This window comes from Pyrus communis, chromosome 2 (genome assembly GCF_963583255.1).
Source record: "Pyrus communis chromosome 2, drPyrComm1.1, whole genome shotgun sequence".
Lineage (NCBI taxonomy): Eukaryota > Viridiplantae > Streptophyta > Magnoliopsida > Rosales > Rosaceae > Pyrus > Pyrus communis.
In genome coordinates this window covers 17,590,518-17,611,667 of record NC_084804.1, presented here as the reverse complement: position 1 = coordinate 17,611,667, position 21,150 = coordinate 17,590,518, and the positions used below count along the sequence as shown (strand labels likewise).

Below are 21,150 nucleotides of genomic sequence, written 5' to 3'. Positions count from 1 at the left end.
TGTCAAAATTGACTCATCTTTGTTTTTTTCCTTGTCGAGTTACTCAAAAAGTCTAGAACATAAACTCTCGCAATATAATAGCGGCAACTAATCTTCTAACTCTGAAATTTTCAATTCTGCAATCACTTTCTTCATTAGACGCTGCTTCTTTCTTTTAATTTGTTACATGTCAAATAACTCAATTTCTATGATACGTCAAATGTCTTGCATTTTGATAACTCTTGTACTGAAAAAGACTTTTCTTTAATATAAAAAATATATAAAACCCAGAAATTTTCACCCACCGCATCTGGGTATTGCTATGGAAACATCGGTCCAAAGGCCTTTCTTAAAACTATCCATCAAAGCATTTGACATGAATTAGCCTATGTATTTTGTCTTGTATAGAATTTTTTTGGGTCAATGTCTCGTATAGTTTTGGACGCCCGCATACTAACTTCGTGAAAGTGTGATCTTTCTAGGCCCATAGAGAGCAATGGTTAGACCAAACAGGATGGTTGACATGTTCTATGGGCTTGTGCAAAGACGTTTACTTCTTATGTTTGACTTATGTTTGAGAATGTTTAATAAATATTTTGAGATTTAAAAGTCACTATCATTTTAAGGTGCATTTGTTTGCCTTTACCTGATTTCACCGAACGGGATTGAACTATAAGAGAAATACTAAGAAAACTCTTTTAAAATGAGATTTTTCATGAACTCTCTGCCACCTCACAGTTTAACGTTAATCATATGCCAGCATTTTAAGTTGCATTTGTTTGTCTTCACCAAGCCTCACTAAACTAAATTGGGCTAAGAGAAATGCTAAGAAGACTCTCTCAAAATGAGACTTTCCATGGACTGCCTGGCACATCATGTTTAACGTTAATCCTCTGCCAACATTATAAAACGTTGAACCAAAAACATGAGGTGGTAGAGAGTCCATGAAGAGTCCCACTCTTGAGAGAGTCTCCTTAGCATTTCTCTTAGCATAAAACAGATTAAATGCCATAAAGAAAATATCCCTACCAAAGAAACCTTTCAAATTGTTCGAATATATGGAGACTTTAGATGTGGTCTCTGTCCACCACTATTCTTTGATTAAAACCTTTTTATTTTTAGAATTTTATCAAGTCCCTTGACTTTGTACACCTCAGCATACTAATATTATGAGAAATGCTAAGGAGACTCTCAAAAGTGGGACTCTCTGCCACCTCATATTTTGACATACTGTTTTATAATATTGGCACGAGATTTATCCTTAAACTGTGAGGTGGCAGAGTACAAAGTTCCACTTTTAGAAAGTCTTCTTAACATTTCTCTTCATGCGAAAAAAAAGTTCATTTAGTTCGACAAAATTAAGACTCCACGATTCTTGCTCAATTAGGGCTGCAAGATCACTTGATTATCATGTTTCGAAAGGATCAAGTGACTGGATCGACAAACCATTGACATACACAATGAGGTAGTCTTACACCTACTACGTCTGATAGCTCTCTTGAATATGGGATATCTCATCTTATTGTATTTTCACGGTAGCTAGCTATGCATGTTAGAAGTTACATCAAGTTAGATCTATGGGGATAAAAAGGTTATGGTAAGTTGGTAACCATACATAAATAAATAATGTCGACTTTAGAAAACCTATGGACCAAATTCCACCAATAATCTCTACTCATATATCACCAAGCTTGCATGTCTTCCAGATTGAATCATTGTCTTGTTCTCTAGCGAATAAAGCAAGAACAAAACCATGTAAAGAAAGAACCAAAAAATTAGGACTTTTAACTGAAAAGGTACAAAGCTTTTGTTTTTCATGGGGGGCCGCAAGCTAATCTAATGTTTTTACACATATGGCCTCTAAAAAAAGTGAACTTTGTAGCTCTCTCTTCTCCGACACTTCTCTCTGCGATCAGAGTTTTTAGATTATTAGATTCTCACACCACACCCACCAATCCAATATATTTCATCTCCACAACCAAAAAATAAAAAATAAAATGCAGCAATGCATGCAGCCTTGTCAGTTGTATCATAATTTCCCTTACGTCAGGCACACTTTTTTTTTTTTTTTTTTTGTTTCATGTTCCTTTAATCTGTATTGTTTAGGGTTTTGTCTTTGTGTGTGGCTCAGGGTTTTTTTTCCAAATCATGGAAACTACCGGGAGCTGGGAATGCAGAATTTTGAGTAAAAAGAAAAAGAGAGATGCTTTCAGCTGTTTCAGCAATATTCGGTGACTGCTGGATAGCTTGCATGCTTCATGCAAAGTGCTTTTACTAGATGAATTTTCGTTTTCAAGGTCTGCGTAAAGTGGGAGGCGTTGCATTTGGAATCCCATGAAATTTAAAATCAAAAGTGATATGCTGGAAACTGTACAACAGAATCTATTAGGTTAATGTCATAAGCTCAAAGAAGACAATCCACATACGCACAAGCTAAGTTGTTGAATGACCAAAACAATCAAAGGAAATCGGTCAAGAATATGCAATCGATTGAACTAAATATTTTATGCATATTCCTATGTTGTGGTCCTATATTGTGATTTGTCTACACTAGCTAAGATGACAATCCACATTCACAATACAAATACTTTTATTGTCATATTGTGAATTTTGATTAGATTGTTATTGTTAAAATGTTGGTTATCAGAATGTATATCACACCTCGATTCTGAGATACGCTCAGGATCAACACATAACAACTAAAAGTAGCCGTATAATAATACATAGAGTTAGCTAGGACTTATACATAATGTACATTAGGTATTTAATGGAAACAAAATTACAATAAATGGTAGCAGCCCTACACCTTGGAAATAGTGCATAACCCAAAGCAAAAACCCAAATAAGCTACGAAGCTTGGTGAGTGATAATAATACGAGATATGTGAATTAAAAGTCAATTGATGTCAATAGAAAACATTTCATAAAATCCCTTGCATATATAAAATCTCACTCACAAATCTCGATTGGATCTACCCAAGCATCCAATTGATCCACACAGGCATTCAATCATCTATTTCATATCTATAATAAAATAATACGGCTGGTAGGCTAGCATAAATCACAAATGTTCCACGTTCCAAACGCACTCAAAGAATCGAACAGAACTAATACACAAGATGAGAAGTAGGATTCCAGACTCACTCCATGGAATCCATAAGAGATGAAAGGTTCTAGACACACTCAATGGAATCGAGCAGATTGTAGGGATCTAGACGCACTCAATGGTATCCATACATTGAGTATTAGTAGGGTTCTAGACGCATTCATGAAATCAGAAAGAAAGGTAATACACTAGGGATTTAAGATCCACACATGAAATCATAAAGAAAGTATTCCAGGATTCAGTCAACTACTAGCCCTCTTAGTTTGCAAACCTTTCAAACATACATATCTATACATTTCATAAAGTAATTGATGATTGGCATTAAACACATTTATAAATGCATGCTATACCCACAAAGTATACCAACATGGGGATTTTCATAGGCAAAATATTTATCACATAATATTAAAATCACTAATCCAGAGCCTGACGCACTTTCAAAATCAACATAATTGAGTCGTCACGCAAAATGATGTGCACGCCACTGAGACCTCACATGAAATGAGCCAACAATACTTCTTATAAAACTTAATATTGTACACAACACTCCACTTAGAAATCTTTTCAAGAATGACACACAAAATGAGGCACAATGATACATGCACGTGAATTGATACAGACATCTCAACAGAGATCGAAACATCATCATGATGAACCAACTAAGCTCTGTCAACCCTAAAAACATCATATTCCAATTTTGAGACTATTCAACTGTCGAATTATCGTTAATTACGAAAATTGAATGGCGATACAATGAACTCAAAAACTGAATAATTGAACCTTCACATTGAGTTTCAATAAACAAACATTGGATATGGGCTTAAGGCATCACGAACACCCATATGCCTAAAATCCAGTCACCTGAATTCTTCACGCGCCACTACTAGGGGTGGGCAAATGGGTCCTGGACCCAAGGGTCGGGGCAGGTCTTTGTGGTTAGAGGCGGGTCCAAAAATTACAAATACAAAACGGGGCGGGGTGGGCCGGTTCTTGATAAATAATGGGGCGGGTTGGTTCTAGAGATTAGAGAAAACGTGCCCCCGGCCCGGACCGTTCATTGCCTATTACCCTTTATTGTCTATTGGCCCAGCCCAGTCTGTATCTCGTTTCCTCCCACCCACATACTCTCTGTTACTCGTCTTCTCCTCCTTGACCTCGACGACATCAATCTCAGAACCGCAGCAGCCGTTGCACCACCCATCTCTCGATTCTCCTTCTCAACGAAGACCCTTATCATCAGCACCACGAGATTCCAGTTCTCCTCCCACTCATCTCTCGATTTTCCTATGTTCTTAGTCTTCCACAATATGAATGATTCCGATTCCGATTCGGAGGTGAATTTCGAAAACAGGTTTCGGATTCTGGTGAGCAATGAGATTGTTCTCAAGGGACATGCAAAAGTCGTTTATGCCCTTGCCGTCGATCAAACTGGGTCTCGAGTTGTTTCCGGCAACTACGACTACTCCGTGCGGATGTACGATTTCCAGGGAATGAATTCAAAGTTGCAGTCTTTCCGGTAGCTCGAGCCATCAGAAGGCTACCAAGTTCGAACCATCAACCGGAGCTTGACGGCGGACCGGTTTCTCTGTGTTACTGGCTCGGCTATGGTGAAGGTGCTGATCAACCTTACAATTCATCTTCCTCTTATTGTTTTGCATTATTTGATTTGGGTTTTTTGTATTTGGGGTTGGTGTCTGATGGGCAATTTGCATTGCTTATACCCTTTTCGATTTCATGCGGATTTTGCAGATTTATGATCGTGATGGACTTAGCTTTTCACTATGAAGGCAGATAAGTTAAGGGGTTGGGATTCCTAGGATTGAGACTCTAGGGGCTTGAGGGATTCGGCGTCAAAGGAGAGGACGGCATGGCCTCGGCGGATGGAGGCAAAGACGTCAAGGAAGGTGGTAGTTTCGCAAAAAAAAAAAAAAAAAAAAAAAAAGAAACAAAGACCCGTGGACTTGGCCTGGGTTAGGTTCGATTCCTATATTAAAATATGTTATCCCCAGCCCCGCCCTGGCCGTTTCTTTTACACCCAGGTCTGGTTTGGTCCCTTCAATGCGCGGAGGTTTCTGGCGAATGAAAACTCAAATTTCCAACCAACTCTAAATCCTACAAAATTTTGTAAGCATGTATCACTCAACAGAAGGAACAACTTTTATACCTACCACGAAGTCAGGGGTTGGTCAAGTTTTACTCTTGGAATGATGGGCTACAAGTTTCAGATGGTGGCGTTGGTCGTCACGTAGTCTATCTGCCTGAAAAAGAATAGGGCCGGTGTAACCCTAAAAAATTGCGGCCTTACACCACTGCGTGGGGTGATATATCGGGATGGTTCTAGGTTGGGTTTTGTAGGGGAAGTGAGAGCTTCAATTTTGGATAAGTGGTGCCGACTAATTCCGCAGGAGAGACAGGAAATTGAGTTGGAAAATTCGAAGGGGAAACGGTCGGTAAGAGTCGCAGGTCAGTGGTCTGGGTTTTAGGTTGGCTTTCCTGAAATGGATAGTTCTATTTCTATCAAGTACCAAAACAGGAACATATTATTTATGGTAAGTGCAAAGAACCAAAATGCCCCTCACTTTGGACGCTTGTAATTTCTTCGTTTCAACTCCGATTCGCGAACAATTTGCGCCTAAACGTTTTTTGCTCTATCCATCTATTCTAAACCCACCTCCAAACACAAAATCAAATTTTAAAATGACCAAAATGCCCTTGAAATAATATTTTCCAAATTGTAAAATAAATAAACATAAATTTCGAGACGAGATGTATGCTTTTTATTACATCATAATTATGACAAAAAAACAAACATTACTCATGATAGTGGTGGTTCAAGGTTCAAAGTATTGTGAATTTAAACCCTAAATTGAGTTGATTCTTACTAAAACGTTTGATTAAATAGTCCGAATTCTACGTATTTTCATGACAACATAAGACATACGAGAGAACATTACACCATAATGTATCGCATTGGTTTTGGGTTGTGAAGATGAAGGAAGGTTGTTATCTATTTATAACTCTTGCATTATGTGTCTCAATTTATTGTAGACATACCTTATGTTAAAGTGTCAACTCCATTAAATCTGATTATATGACAGTAGGGTAATGTTCAAATTAATAAAGAGAAATGCTAAGTTGACATTCTCAAAAGTGAAACTCTTTATGGACCTTCTGTCACCTCATGTTTTTACACAATATTTTATAATATTGGCTCGGGAATTGATTTTAGACTCTGAGGTGGCAAAAAGTCTATAGATAATCCTACTTTTAAGTGAAAGTCCCCTTAATATTTCTCTTTAACAAATTACATCTAAAAAGATCTCAGGTACTGTAAATAATTCATTTCATGTTATTAATGGAGGGAAAATGGGAGGATATAAACATTTTGATCATTAGTTCTTCCTCTTGTACTGCTCATTTTTCAACTTATTCTGTTTTGAAAAAAGAGTAACTAAGCGTACTCATGAGTCATGGCAGTTCGTGAAGGTGCCTTCATGATAGCCGTAGCCCTAGTATGTGTTTCACTTTCATAATTGGCATCCATGATTATCCTCTTTCCACATTGTCACACTAGATTCATTTCGTTATTTTTTACAAGGCGGTATTCCAGATAAAATGAAATCCATTGTGTAAGTTCAGACGTATACAAATAATGCTTTAAACCATTTGAGTTATAGACCTCTTTCATCATTAGATTTTTTTTTTTTTTTTTTTTTTTTTTAAGAAACCGTAACGAAATACCATTCCGAATTTGAAACTTGAAAGGAATCAAAAGTTTCTAATGAAATGGTAGTGCAATCCGAATAAGGACATGAAGGACAACCAGTTGATCATTGTATAACGAAGATTAGAAATTTAAGTTCAAAATATTTCATACATTTTGTTGCCCCTTTTACTTGACTCATGGCAATAACCCTAAACCCTAAACAACCAAGGCAGAAAATTTAAAGAGAAAAATAGGGGTTGTGTACTTAGAAGGGGTGGAAGTGGTAATTTAGGCCACAAACATCTCTCTCCATGGGTTTTCACATTCAACTCTAAGTCTGTTGTGTCCATTGGGGCCTACTACTTGGGACGGAATAATCAAAAGTGGGAGTGGATGAATTATGGGGTATGGGAGTGATTGCTAGGCAGAGGGTGGTGGAGAGGAGGAGGAGCTGAGGTTGTGTTGAAGATCGCGGGCGGCGGCGGCAGAGGGCATTGGTAACACTTGGTGAAGAGGCCAAACGTGTCGATCTGGTGTACAAAGTTCGTAATGCTCGCCCACCCACCGAATCCAAATCCAACTACAAACACCCACACCACCACAAACACATTGATTGTGTATGATCCTATCCATCCTCCTAGGAACCTTGGTGGACTCTCCACAGCATTCTGCAGCATCACAAAAACATTACTCAAATTGTGACTAGTTAAAAAACCATTGCAAAAAGCTTGTTGCTCTATCCGACTTAAGCATGCCATGTCATCCAAAAAAGAAAAAAACAAACAAACACTGTATACACAGTTACACAAAAAGGAGCCGGAGACTGGTATTAGCAAAACATAGACATATTAACCCTAAAACTGTCACATGATCGATAATGCCAAAGTATAGACCGCTAGGGTTTAGGAATTTATGGGCGTAAATCCTAAACCACATACTGTAAATTGGTACCGGTAACCAACAAAGAGATTTTACCCTAGAGAAGAACCTCTGCTTGAACGCAAAGGGTCCACATACAGTCGGCATCTGGGTATTTAACCGTGCAGAGAGGACGGCACATGCAATGCATCAACTATCAATAAAAGTAAAAACCCAGTTCGTGATTTTCAGAGTACTCCCCAGAGGAATTGGATCCTCTCCTGAGCTCAGGATGGGGATTCTCATGAGCAACCCATCCGAACCGTTCAAACTTGAATCAACGGCTGCAATTATTATAGTTTTAAAGGGGTCTCCTATTTAAAGCCGTTAGATCAAATTTCAATGGCCTAAATGGGCTGTTCAGGAGGATCCTATCCTGAGCTCAGGAGAGGATTCAGTTCCCTCCCCAGATAAAGGAGCATCAATGCAATCAGGTACGATACCGATATTCTGGCCCATTGGTGCGGCAAGAATCTCGTGCCTTTTCTGAACTCTACGCACACACATATTCATATTTATTATTTATTGCTTTTTCTCTTGGATTAAGAAATCGAAAGTAGAAAATAATGAATTCCCCAGCTATCCAAATTGATCATACAATTTACAGGTTAAAATATGAAGGAGAGATAGCCGGGTCTGGTCTGCTAGACTGTGACCACACGCTACCTCTCTGTTCTTTTCTCTCTCTCTCTTTTGTTACTTAAATTTTTTTTCTTTTAATGTTTATCTTATTGATTAATGGCTTTTTTGTTTTTTTTGGTCAAAATTTTCAATCTGGTGCTGCAGATTTGGACATCATACATGCTATGCAAATGCAATGCAGCTAAAGGTGGTAAATTTGTAAATTCAATGCATGTGTGAGGGTGTAATGGGGTACCTCTCTTGCAGCAGCTGATCTGTATGTGAAAATGTGGGCCAGGGCTGGGATAATGTAGACTGTGAAGCTGACTAGGAGTGATCCAACGGTCGAGTTGATGGGTCCAAAGAATGGGAAGATGATGGCCAAGAACCAGATTGGGATCACCACAGGCAGTCTTGCTGCTGCTCTCTTGCACAAGCTTTTGCATTCATGCATGCCTATGGCTTTCTCCCACACAAAGTATAGTGGTGTGCATGCAAACCCAAATGTTATAAACTGCAACACACATCAAAACCCATAATTTAGATCACACGAATTCAACAATAAACACTTGAGAAAATGTTCTCTCGTCAAATTGTTTCAAACCGTGAATCTAGACCACAACGAGTCAGATTTTACAACATAAGTGTGACGGAAAAGCGTAATGAGTTATGTGTATGTGTACATGCCTGGTGGATGAGCATTAAAATGACAGCCATGTCTCTGAAGGGAGATTTAGGGAGGAGAGCGAAAGCGTTGGAGTGGTTAAGAAGCAAGTCTCCAAATGCCCAATACACTGCTGATGCAGAGGGAAGGGTCAATGTCAGCACATACAGGGTAGCAAATAAATATATGGCCTTGAACTTCTGAGGTTTCCACATCGCATGCATGATCTCCCTGCATATCCAATTGCCCCCCACCAAAATTAATCAAATAAAATTCATCATCATCAACAATTAATAATCATTTTCTAAAAGATAGTGGTCAATAACTAAATACTGTGTAGGGGAAACAAGAAGATTTGATTTTTAAGAAAACTAATGAAAATGATTTAAAAGTTTTAAGTTTTAACGAAAAAGACAAAATAAAAGGTAAAGTAAATAGTATCAGAATTGACTTTTTAATGTAAAAATATGATTTTTCGTTAAAGTAAACAACACTATGAGCTTTTCATTAATGTAAATAGTACCATGAGCTTTTCGTTATGTGATTTTTCTTGAAAAGGATTGGTCATTAGATCATGTCCCCAACAACAGAAGGTTTAGTCACTTTCAAAATGACGTTAAGCCCCTTGTTCTCTGCTTATTTTTGTCCCATCAAATAGTATCAAAAATTAAAAAAATTAGATAAACATGTGTAAATTTTGTAAATTAAAAAAAAAAAAAAGACATGGGTTTTTCTTTTATCAGCATTTAAAAAACAGTGTAATTTGGTTACTACATTTCAAGTTTGTCCTGGTCTGGGTTGATGTTGAAAAATTAAGATTTAATTAAATGTGTAAAACATAAATTAAAATGCAGAAGAAATAAAACCCAATATCTGAGGGTTGTGTCTTACACAGTAACAGCATGTCCTCCAAAAGTGTAGAGAATGTTTGTGGCCCCAGTGAAGTATAGCACCACCTTAGTCGGACCAGAGTGCTTCACTCCCTCAACCTAGCATCAAAATTTTCACAGTTTTACTACACAGAAATTACCATGAGCAATGAACACGTACGGAGTTTTTGTCGGGTAATTAGGTGGTTAAAGTTACCAAATTTATTTACCTGGCCGTGGAGGAAGGAGGCAATGGTAAGGTACCAAGCAGTGTAAGTGGTCATAACAAGGCCCAAAAATGACCAAACTCTGTAGTTGTGAAATGAAGGGATAAAGACAGTGGTGGCACAGCAAGCTCCGAAGATATAAGTCCAAGTCCTCTTGTCCAGATTATCATTTATGTAATATATATTACTGCAAATTAACAGCAACATTTAGAAAGATGCCCACAGTTGCATGGAAATTAATAAAAAAAATTACATATTTTGTGGGAGATTTGATTTAAAAAAGGAGATGGAATTAAAGGTAGGGGTCAGAGATGCTTGGGTACCTTGCACAAGCTATCAGTTGAATGACAGATCCAAACAGAAGAAATGTGCAGTTAAATGCCAACCCCACGTTCCTCCAGTGTTTCCCAAGCAGCCCATCAAGAACTTCAAACCACTAATCACCATAAAAGAATTTGACACCAAAATCAAAACCCATATCAGAATTTGGCCAAAAAACTTTTCTGGAGCACGTCGTAAAGATTCACATTATTAGCAACATAACATCAGACGACGCGTTATTGGAAACATTTATGAATAGAGAGTGAGTTGAAATTTGTACCTGGATGACATGGTTTCTGAAATCAACCTTTTCTCTTTCTTTTCTTGTTCTGTATTCGATATAGAGTGTGCTAATAAGGTAAGCAGTCCAGCTGCCCAGCAAGCCATAGAAAAGCTGGAAGAGAATCCCAGAGAGCATTCCCAGCTGCGAGAACGAGTACGGCAAAGTAAGCAGAACTTGAGCCACCTGCAAAACACACAGACATTAACACAAACACATCACAAACATAAAAATAAAGATAACCTCTTTCCTACAAAAACACAAACTTTTCACAAACCTGATTAGAAGCACAGCTGAACCAAGCATCATAAGCAGACCCACCATCCCAGAAGAACTTGGAGAGCTTGCTCTTGAAGCTCTTGGCCTTCCCATCTGCCTCCATTTCTACATAATTTCCTACTATCACTGTTTCCACCACCTTATCTGATGACTCCATTGCCTTTTCTCAAATGGGTTGAACTAAAAACTGGGTTTTTGTTATTTGTTCAGTGCAGGAGTGAGGTCGGTTTTGATTTGAATGGTGGGTAAGTTGAGTGACGGTAGGGGTATATATATACAAGACACGAGGTGGGTTCTGGTTCTCGAAGCCTGAGAAAGTCCCTCCCTCCCTCCCTCCCTCCCTCCCTCCCCTCTACCTTTCTCTCTCCTCGTTTTCTCAGTCTGTATGTTTGTGAGAGGTATTTTTGAGAGGAGAGTAAATCCCTTTTGGGGGTTTGTGGGTGGCTTTGACGAAATCTGATGGTTCTCGGGCCCTTTTTGGTAATTAAAATTTGGGGAATTTTTGTTGTTTAGTTCATAATATTTAATTAATATGTGGTGTTAAGTTAATCAAAATTTTGTTTTTAAACTAATTAATTATGTGGAGCGTGAGTGGCTTGTCCGCACGAGCGGGTCTACCCGCTTCCCGAGCCGGCTAGATAATTATTACACTTGTTTAGTTACATAATCACCTTGTTTACTATCCATAATCCCCTTCATGCCATACAACTTCTTTACACACATTTTCTTAAATATAATGTTAACTTACATAACACTGGTTTATGTCTACATTTTCATTCTGTAACACATTGCATGAAGCTAATGTTAACTTACATGAAACTAGTTTATGTTTACATTTTATTACATGTGGAATGTGCTCTCTCATGTACCCATGGATGCATTTCTTACTATTCATTGAGATTGGAGAGCCAATATTGGATAAAGTACTTACTTTTTAGAAGTGCTTTTAGAAGGAAATTAAAATGAGCAAAGATATGGTTTGGTAAAGGGTAAGATGGTAAAACCCAAAATGCAAGTAGTGTTAAATTTTATTTATTTATTTATTTTTCATATTTGTTGTAGAAGAACAAGGTGCTTAGGGAGGGGGTGGACATGGGGCAAGGGAAAGAGTGAAGGGAGGGAAATTATAACAAAGTAGACCACATGATTGCAGCCAAACGGGCGTGGTCTCTTTACAAGAAGAAGAAAGCTGCTTTTTTCACATGGCTCTTATGCTGCTATTGGCAAACCTCAAAACCTCCTCCTCCCTCAATTGTTTTCTGGTGTGGTGTGGTAGACTCGAGAACAGAACCTCCCCACTCCCACTCCCACCACCACCACCACCGCTGCTACTCTTAAAATAAGTCCAAATTCCAACTGGAAATCTCACCTCTTTGCAGTTGACGAAACTTACTTATTTACTCACTCCACAATCTCTCTCACATGGTTCCTTATTGATTTCACGAGATAATTCACTTTGTGGACAAAATATGTAGCCAATATAAAAACCACTCTCCACAGTTTTTCTTGCTGCATCATGTGCATGCGCTTGGAAAACAGCATCTCCTTTTATATTATCACTCCTAATTAGTTAAGTACTGCTGCATTTTTCTCAATGGCTTGCGGGGATTAATATCTTAAGACTTCTTTTAACATGAGACGAGAAGTATATTTCTAGATTAATAAATAGCTTATCACCTATTTTAATTTAGTTAATTATTCAACAATTGTGAGCTAAATGACTTGAACGGAAGACCTTCTCCAGCAAAGTAAAAACAACCTACCTATTTGAATATATGTTCTATTAGTCTGACAATATAATACGTAAAGCGTTTGATGGAAGAACACAAACCTTTGATTTGTAATATGTCTAGACTCTGTATAAGATTTTTTTTTATTTTTCAGCTCTTTGTACTTGCAAGAGGAACTACGTACCAACTAGATCCTTTTTTATTTAGTTGATGTATTTTACTCAAAATATAAGAAAACTAGGCATATATTGCACCCCGTGATGACCTACCAAATTGCTGGCTAACCTAGCAGCAAAGTATTGTAGCATATGAACATATATATCAGGTTCTGAGACGTCAATGAGATTCTTTGACCGTCCTTTAATTTCCCCATTAACACAAACATGTGAATTGAAACAGACAGCCTTCCTAAACCATGCTTGAATAATGCATAACAAAAACAAAACACATAAAGACTAATATTAAATAAACGAAAAATAAAAAAGGAATATTAAGAAATATATATTACAGTGTTTTAACCAATTGAGAAACATTAATTTCGGTAACTATCAATAATAATATTACACCAAGAACATATATAATTTTCTCAACTTTTTCACCCTTTCCAAAGCAGTGTGAAGATTTTGAATTCGAACAACAGTCACCTGGAGAGATTATTGATTATCTTCCACCAAATGATGATAAAACCCATTTATGCATATGCTACTGATATTAAGAAATCACACCACGTTATTCATCAGGTGTAAAAAGTTTTGTTTGGGTGCAGGGCAACATATTCATGGGTTTTGTTGGGCACCCACGTACATCTTATTCTTTGTTTGGGCATGCTTTCTATTCTCTAGGACCAGAAACATTCCCTGTGACTTGTGTCTCCTTTGACTGTGAGCCCCCGGCACCATATGATTCTGCATATATTCTACAAGATTATTCTCACATATTGCATCTTATCATCCGGACCCTATGATGGTATCCGCTGTTCATCATATGATTTGAGATCTAGGAGTACTGTATGCAGATGGATATCTAGGGTTTGCATTCCCCTGTCAGATCAACAAGCAGTGCTAGCAGTCGAGTACTGGTTTGATAGAATGTTTGAAAGCAACATCAGATCAAAAATCATGCCCTAGTTAGGTGCCCATTATAGTTTTGTTATGTGAAATTAACAAAAAACTCCAGCCAAGTGCCCGATAAGACATCCCAGGTCACAATTGCCAGTTATCGATGTATATTACTGAATTCATCAATCGTGAGATCACCGTGCTTGCTCGATTGTGTTTAGCATTCACTATTCGTATAAGCATGTCCATTATCTCAGGTTACCGACTCAGACTAATTCTAATATTCATATAGCTAGTGCGACGAGAAGCTAAAACCCAGACAAAGGCACAAAGCATGTTTATCCCTTTTAATTTTGTCTCTGAAATTCTCCTCTCTTGAAGCGTCACATGTGTGACAAATCTAGAGACAAAGCATGTCAATTGCTATGCATTTTGTTGCCAAGAAATGTTTTGGAGTCTTTAAGGTTGGGGACCAAAACACAAAAGCCATATCATTGATTTAATTAATCAGTAATGCTGATTAAGAAGAAACCAAATCTTTCAAAATGTTGAGGAACACCAAAATTGGCAACTAAGTAATTCAAAGAGTGGTAAAGTTTCTTAGCACGCGAGCAGGTCCTTGTAGCTTAAGTCAGCCTATCATGAACAATAATTTCTTGAACCTTTTTTAGTTCATGTTGCATCAACTATGCAAGAACTGGGTTAACATACTATCATATCAAGTAAGTACTTAGCTAAGTATGTGTCTCGAAATACGAAAAATCTTGATCACACCTTATGACAAAACTCAACATGATTAACAATTTATCTAAAATTTTGACACGAGAACAATTCCCTCCAAATACAATAGGGAATTGTTATTAACATTTCAAAAATCTCATTATACACTCTTTCTAAGTGTATTTTTCTTTTTAATTATATAAAGTTTGAAGTGCCAAATGAGATTTTTGGAATACTAATAACAGTTCTCGTACAATAACCTCATTAATCTTTGTATCTCTATGAGCAGAAAACATGTTGCATGAATGTGGTTTTCTTCTGTTTTTTTTCTTTCCAAGATTAAGGGAAATATGCTAGTTAAACTCTTACATACGGATTATCCTTACAAAATGATTAAAGCTCCATAATTGGTCAAACTTTTGCTCTTCTTTTTCTTGTTCTTGTTCTGGTCATGAACAATTCATAAGGTTGTCTTGTTGTGCTCATCAGAGAACATCCTTGGCTTTTTGGAAACCCTACAATATTGACCTGAAATTCAACTAGAACAAGTGGGTCCCTTGGTTTTGTGCTAACGATCAATTGAAAATATGGTCAACCCCATTAGCAAAATACAAGAAGTGGGTCAAATTTTATTATTATTGGTGCAAAATAATTGAATTGAAGAAAACATAATATCCAAAACACAATAATGGTCGATCGGCTTTATGGCCCTCCTTTCTGAGAACAATTTTTGGAGCCAAAGAACCCTCCCTTTAAAAGAAAACGTGTACAACTTTAGTGCCACCTTGGGCTGTGGGCAACACATTAAAGCTGCAATTTGACATTGCACAACCATGAAAAGTATAACGGTATGTTGGATCTAATATTTTTGTTGAATAGACTCTTTATATTGTTTTCAGCCGAGTCTCTAAGCTAAGTAATGGCCTTTTAGTTTGAATTTTTTGGCCCAAAGTGACAAATTTATACACAATCGTACATTTGGTATGATGCTGCTAGTGGTTTTTAACATAGATACAAAAGGTTTGTGCAAGAACATTGTCCATTTTGGCTTGCAGTCCAAACTATAATTATTGGATCAATGGAATTAGGAAGCTTGAAAAATTAGATGGTAATCCACATTCGTATTCTAATATAGTTTGTGACCTTAATTTACTGAAGAAGAAGAAGTAATTGAGAATCATCGATCGTTGAGATAAAACGATAGTTTATCCAAATTAGAAATACTCCACCTTGATCACTTTTTAAGGTGGAAAAAAAAAATCCACACTCCCATTTCTTGTCCTTCTCTTAATTCAATCACGTGGATAGAAACAAAAGAAGTAGTGCAAAAGGATAAAAGAGCGAGAAATTATTTTTCTAGCTTTTAAATTTCTTGTAATATAACACTATGAAACTAAATTCAGTACGCCCAAGACCCAAATTTTCATAGGCCATTTCGTGAAGCCTAATTAAATTGGCATGTGATACACAGCCCATGAAAAAGAAATGTATTGGACGGCTGAGATCATCTAGTTATTAGTGGTCCAAGTGTGAAATAAATCATTCCAGTGCGATTTATAATGCTACTCCCGCGCAACATTTCTCTCGTTATTCTGCCGAGAGGATCTTCGCAGGATACTTTTTGTAAGGATTTTGACGATCTTTTAATCACATTGGTTCATCGTATATTTTGTAGTAAAAAAGTATTGTAAATTTTTTATTTAAAATTGAATATAAATAGTACCTGACAAAAATTGACCACTCCGATGTACGATGAGTGGATATGATTGGAGGATCCCAGAATTCTCACAAAAAGGATCTAGCGAAGATCATCTCTCGTTATTCTGCGCACCCACAGCAACCCCGCCCAGTGCCCTACCCAGTGGCCCTTGGGCCTTTGCACTAACTTGCCCGGAGCTCAGGTCTCTGATCAACTGAGTTGTCGGCCAGTCCATTATGTTCAGATATATGCTCCAACCGCTTGGGCTAACTCAAAATCAAAATACCATCATTGATTATAAAAATTGACCTTAAACCACTTACAGAAAGTGACTTGTATTTATTATTTGGGTAGTGAATGAATGAATGTGGCATTTACTAATTGAGATATGTCATATATGCAGATTACAGAATCCTCTCGTATCATCACACCATGTGCCGCTTGATGCTTGTTTCTCTCACAACTCCATTTCTCTCTTCTTCTGTTTTTTTTGGGTCCCGGACAATACCAAATGTTCAAAGCCTGGTTGAACCAACACACGCACACACGCACAATTTATCAACAAAACCAACGATGACTTACATAAATCAAGAATGATAAAATGGTGGTATCTCAAATAAATTTGTGAATTATTTTTGTTTTTTTTATAAATTTATTCGAGACATTATCGCTTTGACGTTGCCCTTCATTTTCATACAAATTTCTCCCACCTAGCACATTGGTCCATTGTGCACACGAAGACAGCAGACTGATGCGATGGTGCTTTAAAAATGTCACCAAAAATGGATAATCACAAGCCAAATATAATAATGTATTGCTCAAATTCACAACTCACAATAGCATTCCAATTCTTTAACCAAAAATACCCAAAAAGCAAAACAAAAAATAAAAAATAAAAGGAAAAAAAATATATATCCATCTTCTTGCTTTCTGCCTTCTCCCCTCGCAAGAAAAGTAAAGTTCTTTGGCATTCTTCTTCGATGGATCGTCCTCTACTCTCTGCCTCTCTTGTCGCTCTCGTCGCCCTCTCTTTCTTCTCAGGTAATTAACTCTAAATTCAAATTCTCTCTCCGACCCAATTCATAATTTCCCATGAATATCAAAACCCAATTCTCAAAATTTCATTTTTTATTTAAAAATTTTTGGTTCTTGCAGAAGTGAACTCAGCTTCTTTCAAACTAGTCAACAAGTGCCGCTACGAAGTATGGCCCGGCATACTTTCCGGCGCCAACACGGCTCCGCTATCCCCCACCGGCTTCGCGCTTAAGCCCGGCAAGTCCCGGACCCTTTCCGTACCCAAATCTTGGTCGGGTCGGCTCTGGGCTCGGACTCTATGCACCGGATACTCGCCCGGTAACTTCTCCTGCGTCACAGCCGATTGCGGCTCGGGAAAAATCGAGTGTGTCGGAGGTGGCGCGAAACCGCCGGCTACGTTGGCCGAGTTCACGCTCAACGGCGACAACGGATTGGATTTTTATGACGTCAGCTTGGTGGACGGGTACAACTTGCCGATGCTTGTGGTGCCACGTGGAGGTACAAGAGGGGGATGCAGTCCGACTGGGTGCCTCGTCGACTTGAACGGCAAGTGCCCTAGGGCGCTGAGGGTGCGTGAGAGCGGAAGGGGGAGCGTGGCGTGTAGGAGCGCGTGCGAGGCGTTTGGGGATCCGCAGTTTTGTTGTAGTGAGGCGTACGCTACGCCCGACACGTGTCAACCGTCGGCGTACTCGCTGTTTTTCAAGCATGCTTGCCCACGCTCGTATAGCTACGCGTACGACGACAAGACGAGTACGTACACGTGCGCCTCCGCCGACTACGTCATCATTTTCTGCCCCTTGCCTTATACAAGGTAACCTTTTTTGTGTTATACATGGAATGTGTTTTGATTAGAAGAAGTAAATACGATATAGTTGGTTGTAAAATGTGTTAGCCTAATAAGTGCTTTAATACAACTAATTTGCTCATGCTATACACGATGGGATAACAGGATCGAGTATACATAACAGGTCAAACTATCAAAAAAAAACGTCATTATAACCTAATATGTTTAGGGTTTTAGGATATAGGAGGCCTTTGGAAGGGATTCCCATTATCTTTTTAATTGGGGATTTGTTGTGGGCTCACTGTTTATTTTTTAAGTTGGATCTCATGGATCATCCTTACAAAATATTAGCCAAATCGGAAATATTTGATATATCTAATTAAATTCAAAGAAATTAACGAATAATTTGTTCTCCTAGATACAATGAAATTTTATTGTGATAATTTAATAGACAAATGGTTTCGGATTAAATTGAATTTTTGCAAGGATGATCTATGAATCGAGACTTACAACATAGATTGTTCAAATCGTTGAAGTTCGACGTAGAGTAGGCCCTACAAGTAGTCCCCATTTTTACTCAAAAAATGCGGTTCCCTCTGGAAAGGGCCTGTTAGGATATAATTAAATTATTTCCATGAATTATTGGAGCTGTGGAATGAGATGGGATGTTGAAGGTGCGGGGTGCATGCTCACTAATTTGCACCTTTTCATGCGCCAAAGGTTGCTTAGAGCTAATGGCAGCGTTTTTGGCGGCCTCGAAAACGTAGCAATATGTTATTTCAATGCCACAAGAACATAAAATAAAATTAAAGACGGACAACAAGCTGGAAGTAGAAGTGGGGTTGTTTCTAAGTGAACAAAACTAGTTGGTTAGTTAGGGTTTAAGCTCTAACTTTTATGTTGACAATGTTGTCAGTACAGCAGAAAGTATAATACGGTTTAGACGTTGTAGTTACATGTAGAACTTTCTGCATCTGAGACAAATGCATCATTTTGTTTATTTGTGTCTGGTTTGGCAGTACTTGATATAATGAACCGGCGCTGCGATATCTGCGGTAAATTGATTGAATTTTTTACCTTTATGAATTGGCGATGTACGCTTGTGCCCTGTCTATTGTTTATTTGTGATTTGGAGATTGTGTGAGTCAATCTATAATATGCACACTAAAAGTACAAACCTTGAGAAGCCATTATATTGAAGCACAAGGATGAATCACGAACAGCAAAGATCTTCCGCTCTCTCTACACGCCTTATGCACTCCTATATGGGGTAGGTTTTTGTGCTAGAATATTGTGTATAAGAGTGGGGACCTAGGCCTTATATTTATACGTGAGAGTATTAGGTTTCTTGCCCTTAAAGAAAACCCTAGTACATATATTTAGCACCTCTAGAATCCACAACCTAATAGGATGGATATTCCCATTAATTATTTCTTTACTTCACCGTCAAGTAATCCTGGATAATCAATTATTACTTCCTATCCCGTATTCTTAATCAATTAGGACTCCTAATAGATGTAAGCCCAATAAAAGTCTGACGTGTTGCACGGTTGCACTAGTGTTCGTGAGGAAGACACTGAGACCTATATACCCTTTGAGCATCAAAATTAATGAACCCAAAAAACAATGCAACTACACCATTGGTTGTCTGAGATTCAATGTTACTCGTATTCAAATTCGCTTCATCACATTTTCCCTTAGGATCGTTTACTCTCTTTTATTGAAGTCGTGTTTGCTCTGTTCTTTTACTGGCTGTAATCTGGAAGATTTTGTTTGTATTCTTACATTTCCTCTTGAAGCTGCAACTTACTGCATTGTACTTCAGACGGTTAAAAGAACTCTGTTATTTCGTCTATTATAATACCTTCTGGATATGTTGAGTTCGTCATGTTACGCAATTGAGTAAGGCTTCGTGACATAACTGGTGCCCTGTTTGGAACTTTCAGTCTAAAGGTGTTGGGAGCTCGAAAAGATGGGGCCCCACTACCACTGGTTAACAAGACCATGATGTACTTCTAAGGAGCCAACATGCACGGGGTGCTTCCACAGGTCAGATTTGGATGCCTCTAATCGTTCATTCAGCCTCTACTGCATGTGCAGCAGCGCATATTTGGTCTTTCCAGTTTCGGTCTCTTTTACGTGCCTTATGAATAACCTTGTTGCTCACATTTTCAGGAAGGTAGTGTTACAAATCCCAGCTGGGCAGGTGCAAAGGTCGATGACTAGCTTTCCGCCTGACCGTCGTCGTTGCATTTGCTATTAGTTCATTGGTAAGGATTAATGGAAAAAAATTCCACCGTCCCACAAAAATCTTGTAGATAAGTTTTGTGTAGTTGATCACTCCTATGAAGTCATGTATACATAGGACTGTTCGAATTTTGCCTCTGATGACTTGTTACTTCAAAAGTTCAGTGTAATATTGGGAGAAACTCCGAATTTCTCATTTGAAAAGCTGCAAATTTTTGTGATGCACTTGTGCAGTTGCCACGATTGGATGGCAAACGTGAATCGAAGGTTGCACATGGCATCTTGGGCTTTCTGGGCCTTAAAACTTCCCGTCTCAAATATAACAAGATGAAAAGCGGGTGACCCAAAAAGAGAAGTTACTTTCTGTTATGTTTTTTTTTTTAGTCGAAAGAAATGTGTTATCTCTACTGATTAACAAAAGAGGGAAAGAACCACTAAATAAAAGTACCTTTTGTTGTTATGTTAAAGTAATGTTAGGGAGAACTCAATTTTTAACCACATTCATGTATAATGTGATGTGGCAATTGAAACACAACCAATAATTAATGAGATAAACTCATTAATTATATGGCATTTATATATCGCTTGTCACATCACGCGGTGCATAAATATGGCTTAAAATGTTGTTTCCCTATCATTTTTTGTTACGGAATGAAAAATAAATAGCCAATTTGTTATGTTAAGAGTTAATTAATCCGGCATCATCTGTGTAATTATTGCAAAGTATCATTCATCTAGATTTCTCTTAGGCCGTAGGGTTTTTAACGTGCCTACCAAACTAAAATCTACCAAGAAACCTAGCGTCCCCTTCTTTTTGTAGGGGTCATCCTCTTAGAGCAATTCTACATCTAAAGATTTTGCGCCAGCACCCAACCCATTTATCCATTCAGCGAATAATGATAAACCCC

General features: G+C 38.0%; 2 protein-coding genes across 2 annotated transcripts; one reads left to right on the top strand and one right to left on the bottom strand.

Moving 5' to 3' along the window:
• Nucleotides 1–6,914: 6,914 nt before the first annotated feature.
• LOC137726523 (auxin transporter-like protein 2) lies at nt 6,915–11,279 on the bottom strand. The gene is made up of 8 exons (XM_068465457.1): nt 10,968–11,279; nt 10,691–10,876; nt 10,413–10,525; nt 10,093–10,276; nt 9,885–9,982; nt 9,017–9,224; nt 8,586–8,843; nt 6,915–7,458 (listed from the first exon to the last, which is right to left on the bottom strand). Exons 1-8 carry the CDS (start codon nt 11,124–11,126, stop codon nt 7,189–7,191), a joined length of 1,476 nt encoding a protein of 491 aa, XP_068321558.1. The 5' UTR covers nt 11,127–11,279; the 3' UTR covers nt 6,915–7,188.
• Nucleotides 11,280–17,002: 5,723 nt separating this feature from the next.
• Nucleotides 17,003–20,559, top strand: LOC137726050 (thaumatin-like protein 1b). Its single transcript, XM_068464910.1, has 4 exons — nt 17,003–17,217; nt 17,332–18,022; nt 19,942–20,044; nt 20,171–20,559. The coding sequence occupies exons 1-3, from the start codon at nt 17,157–17,159 to the stop codon at nt 20,012–20,014; spliced, it is 825 nt and encodes a 274-aa protein (XP_068321011.1). The 5' UTR covers nt 17,003–17,156; the 3' UTR covers nt 20,015–20,044; nt 20,171–20,559.
• The last annotated feature ends 591 nt before the right edge of the window (nt 20,560–21,150 follow it).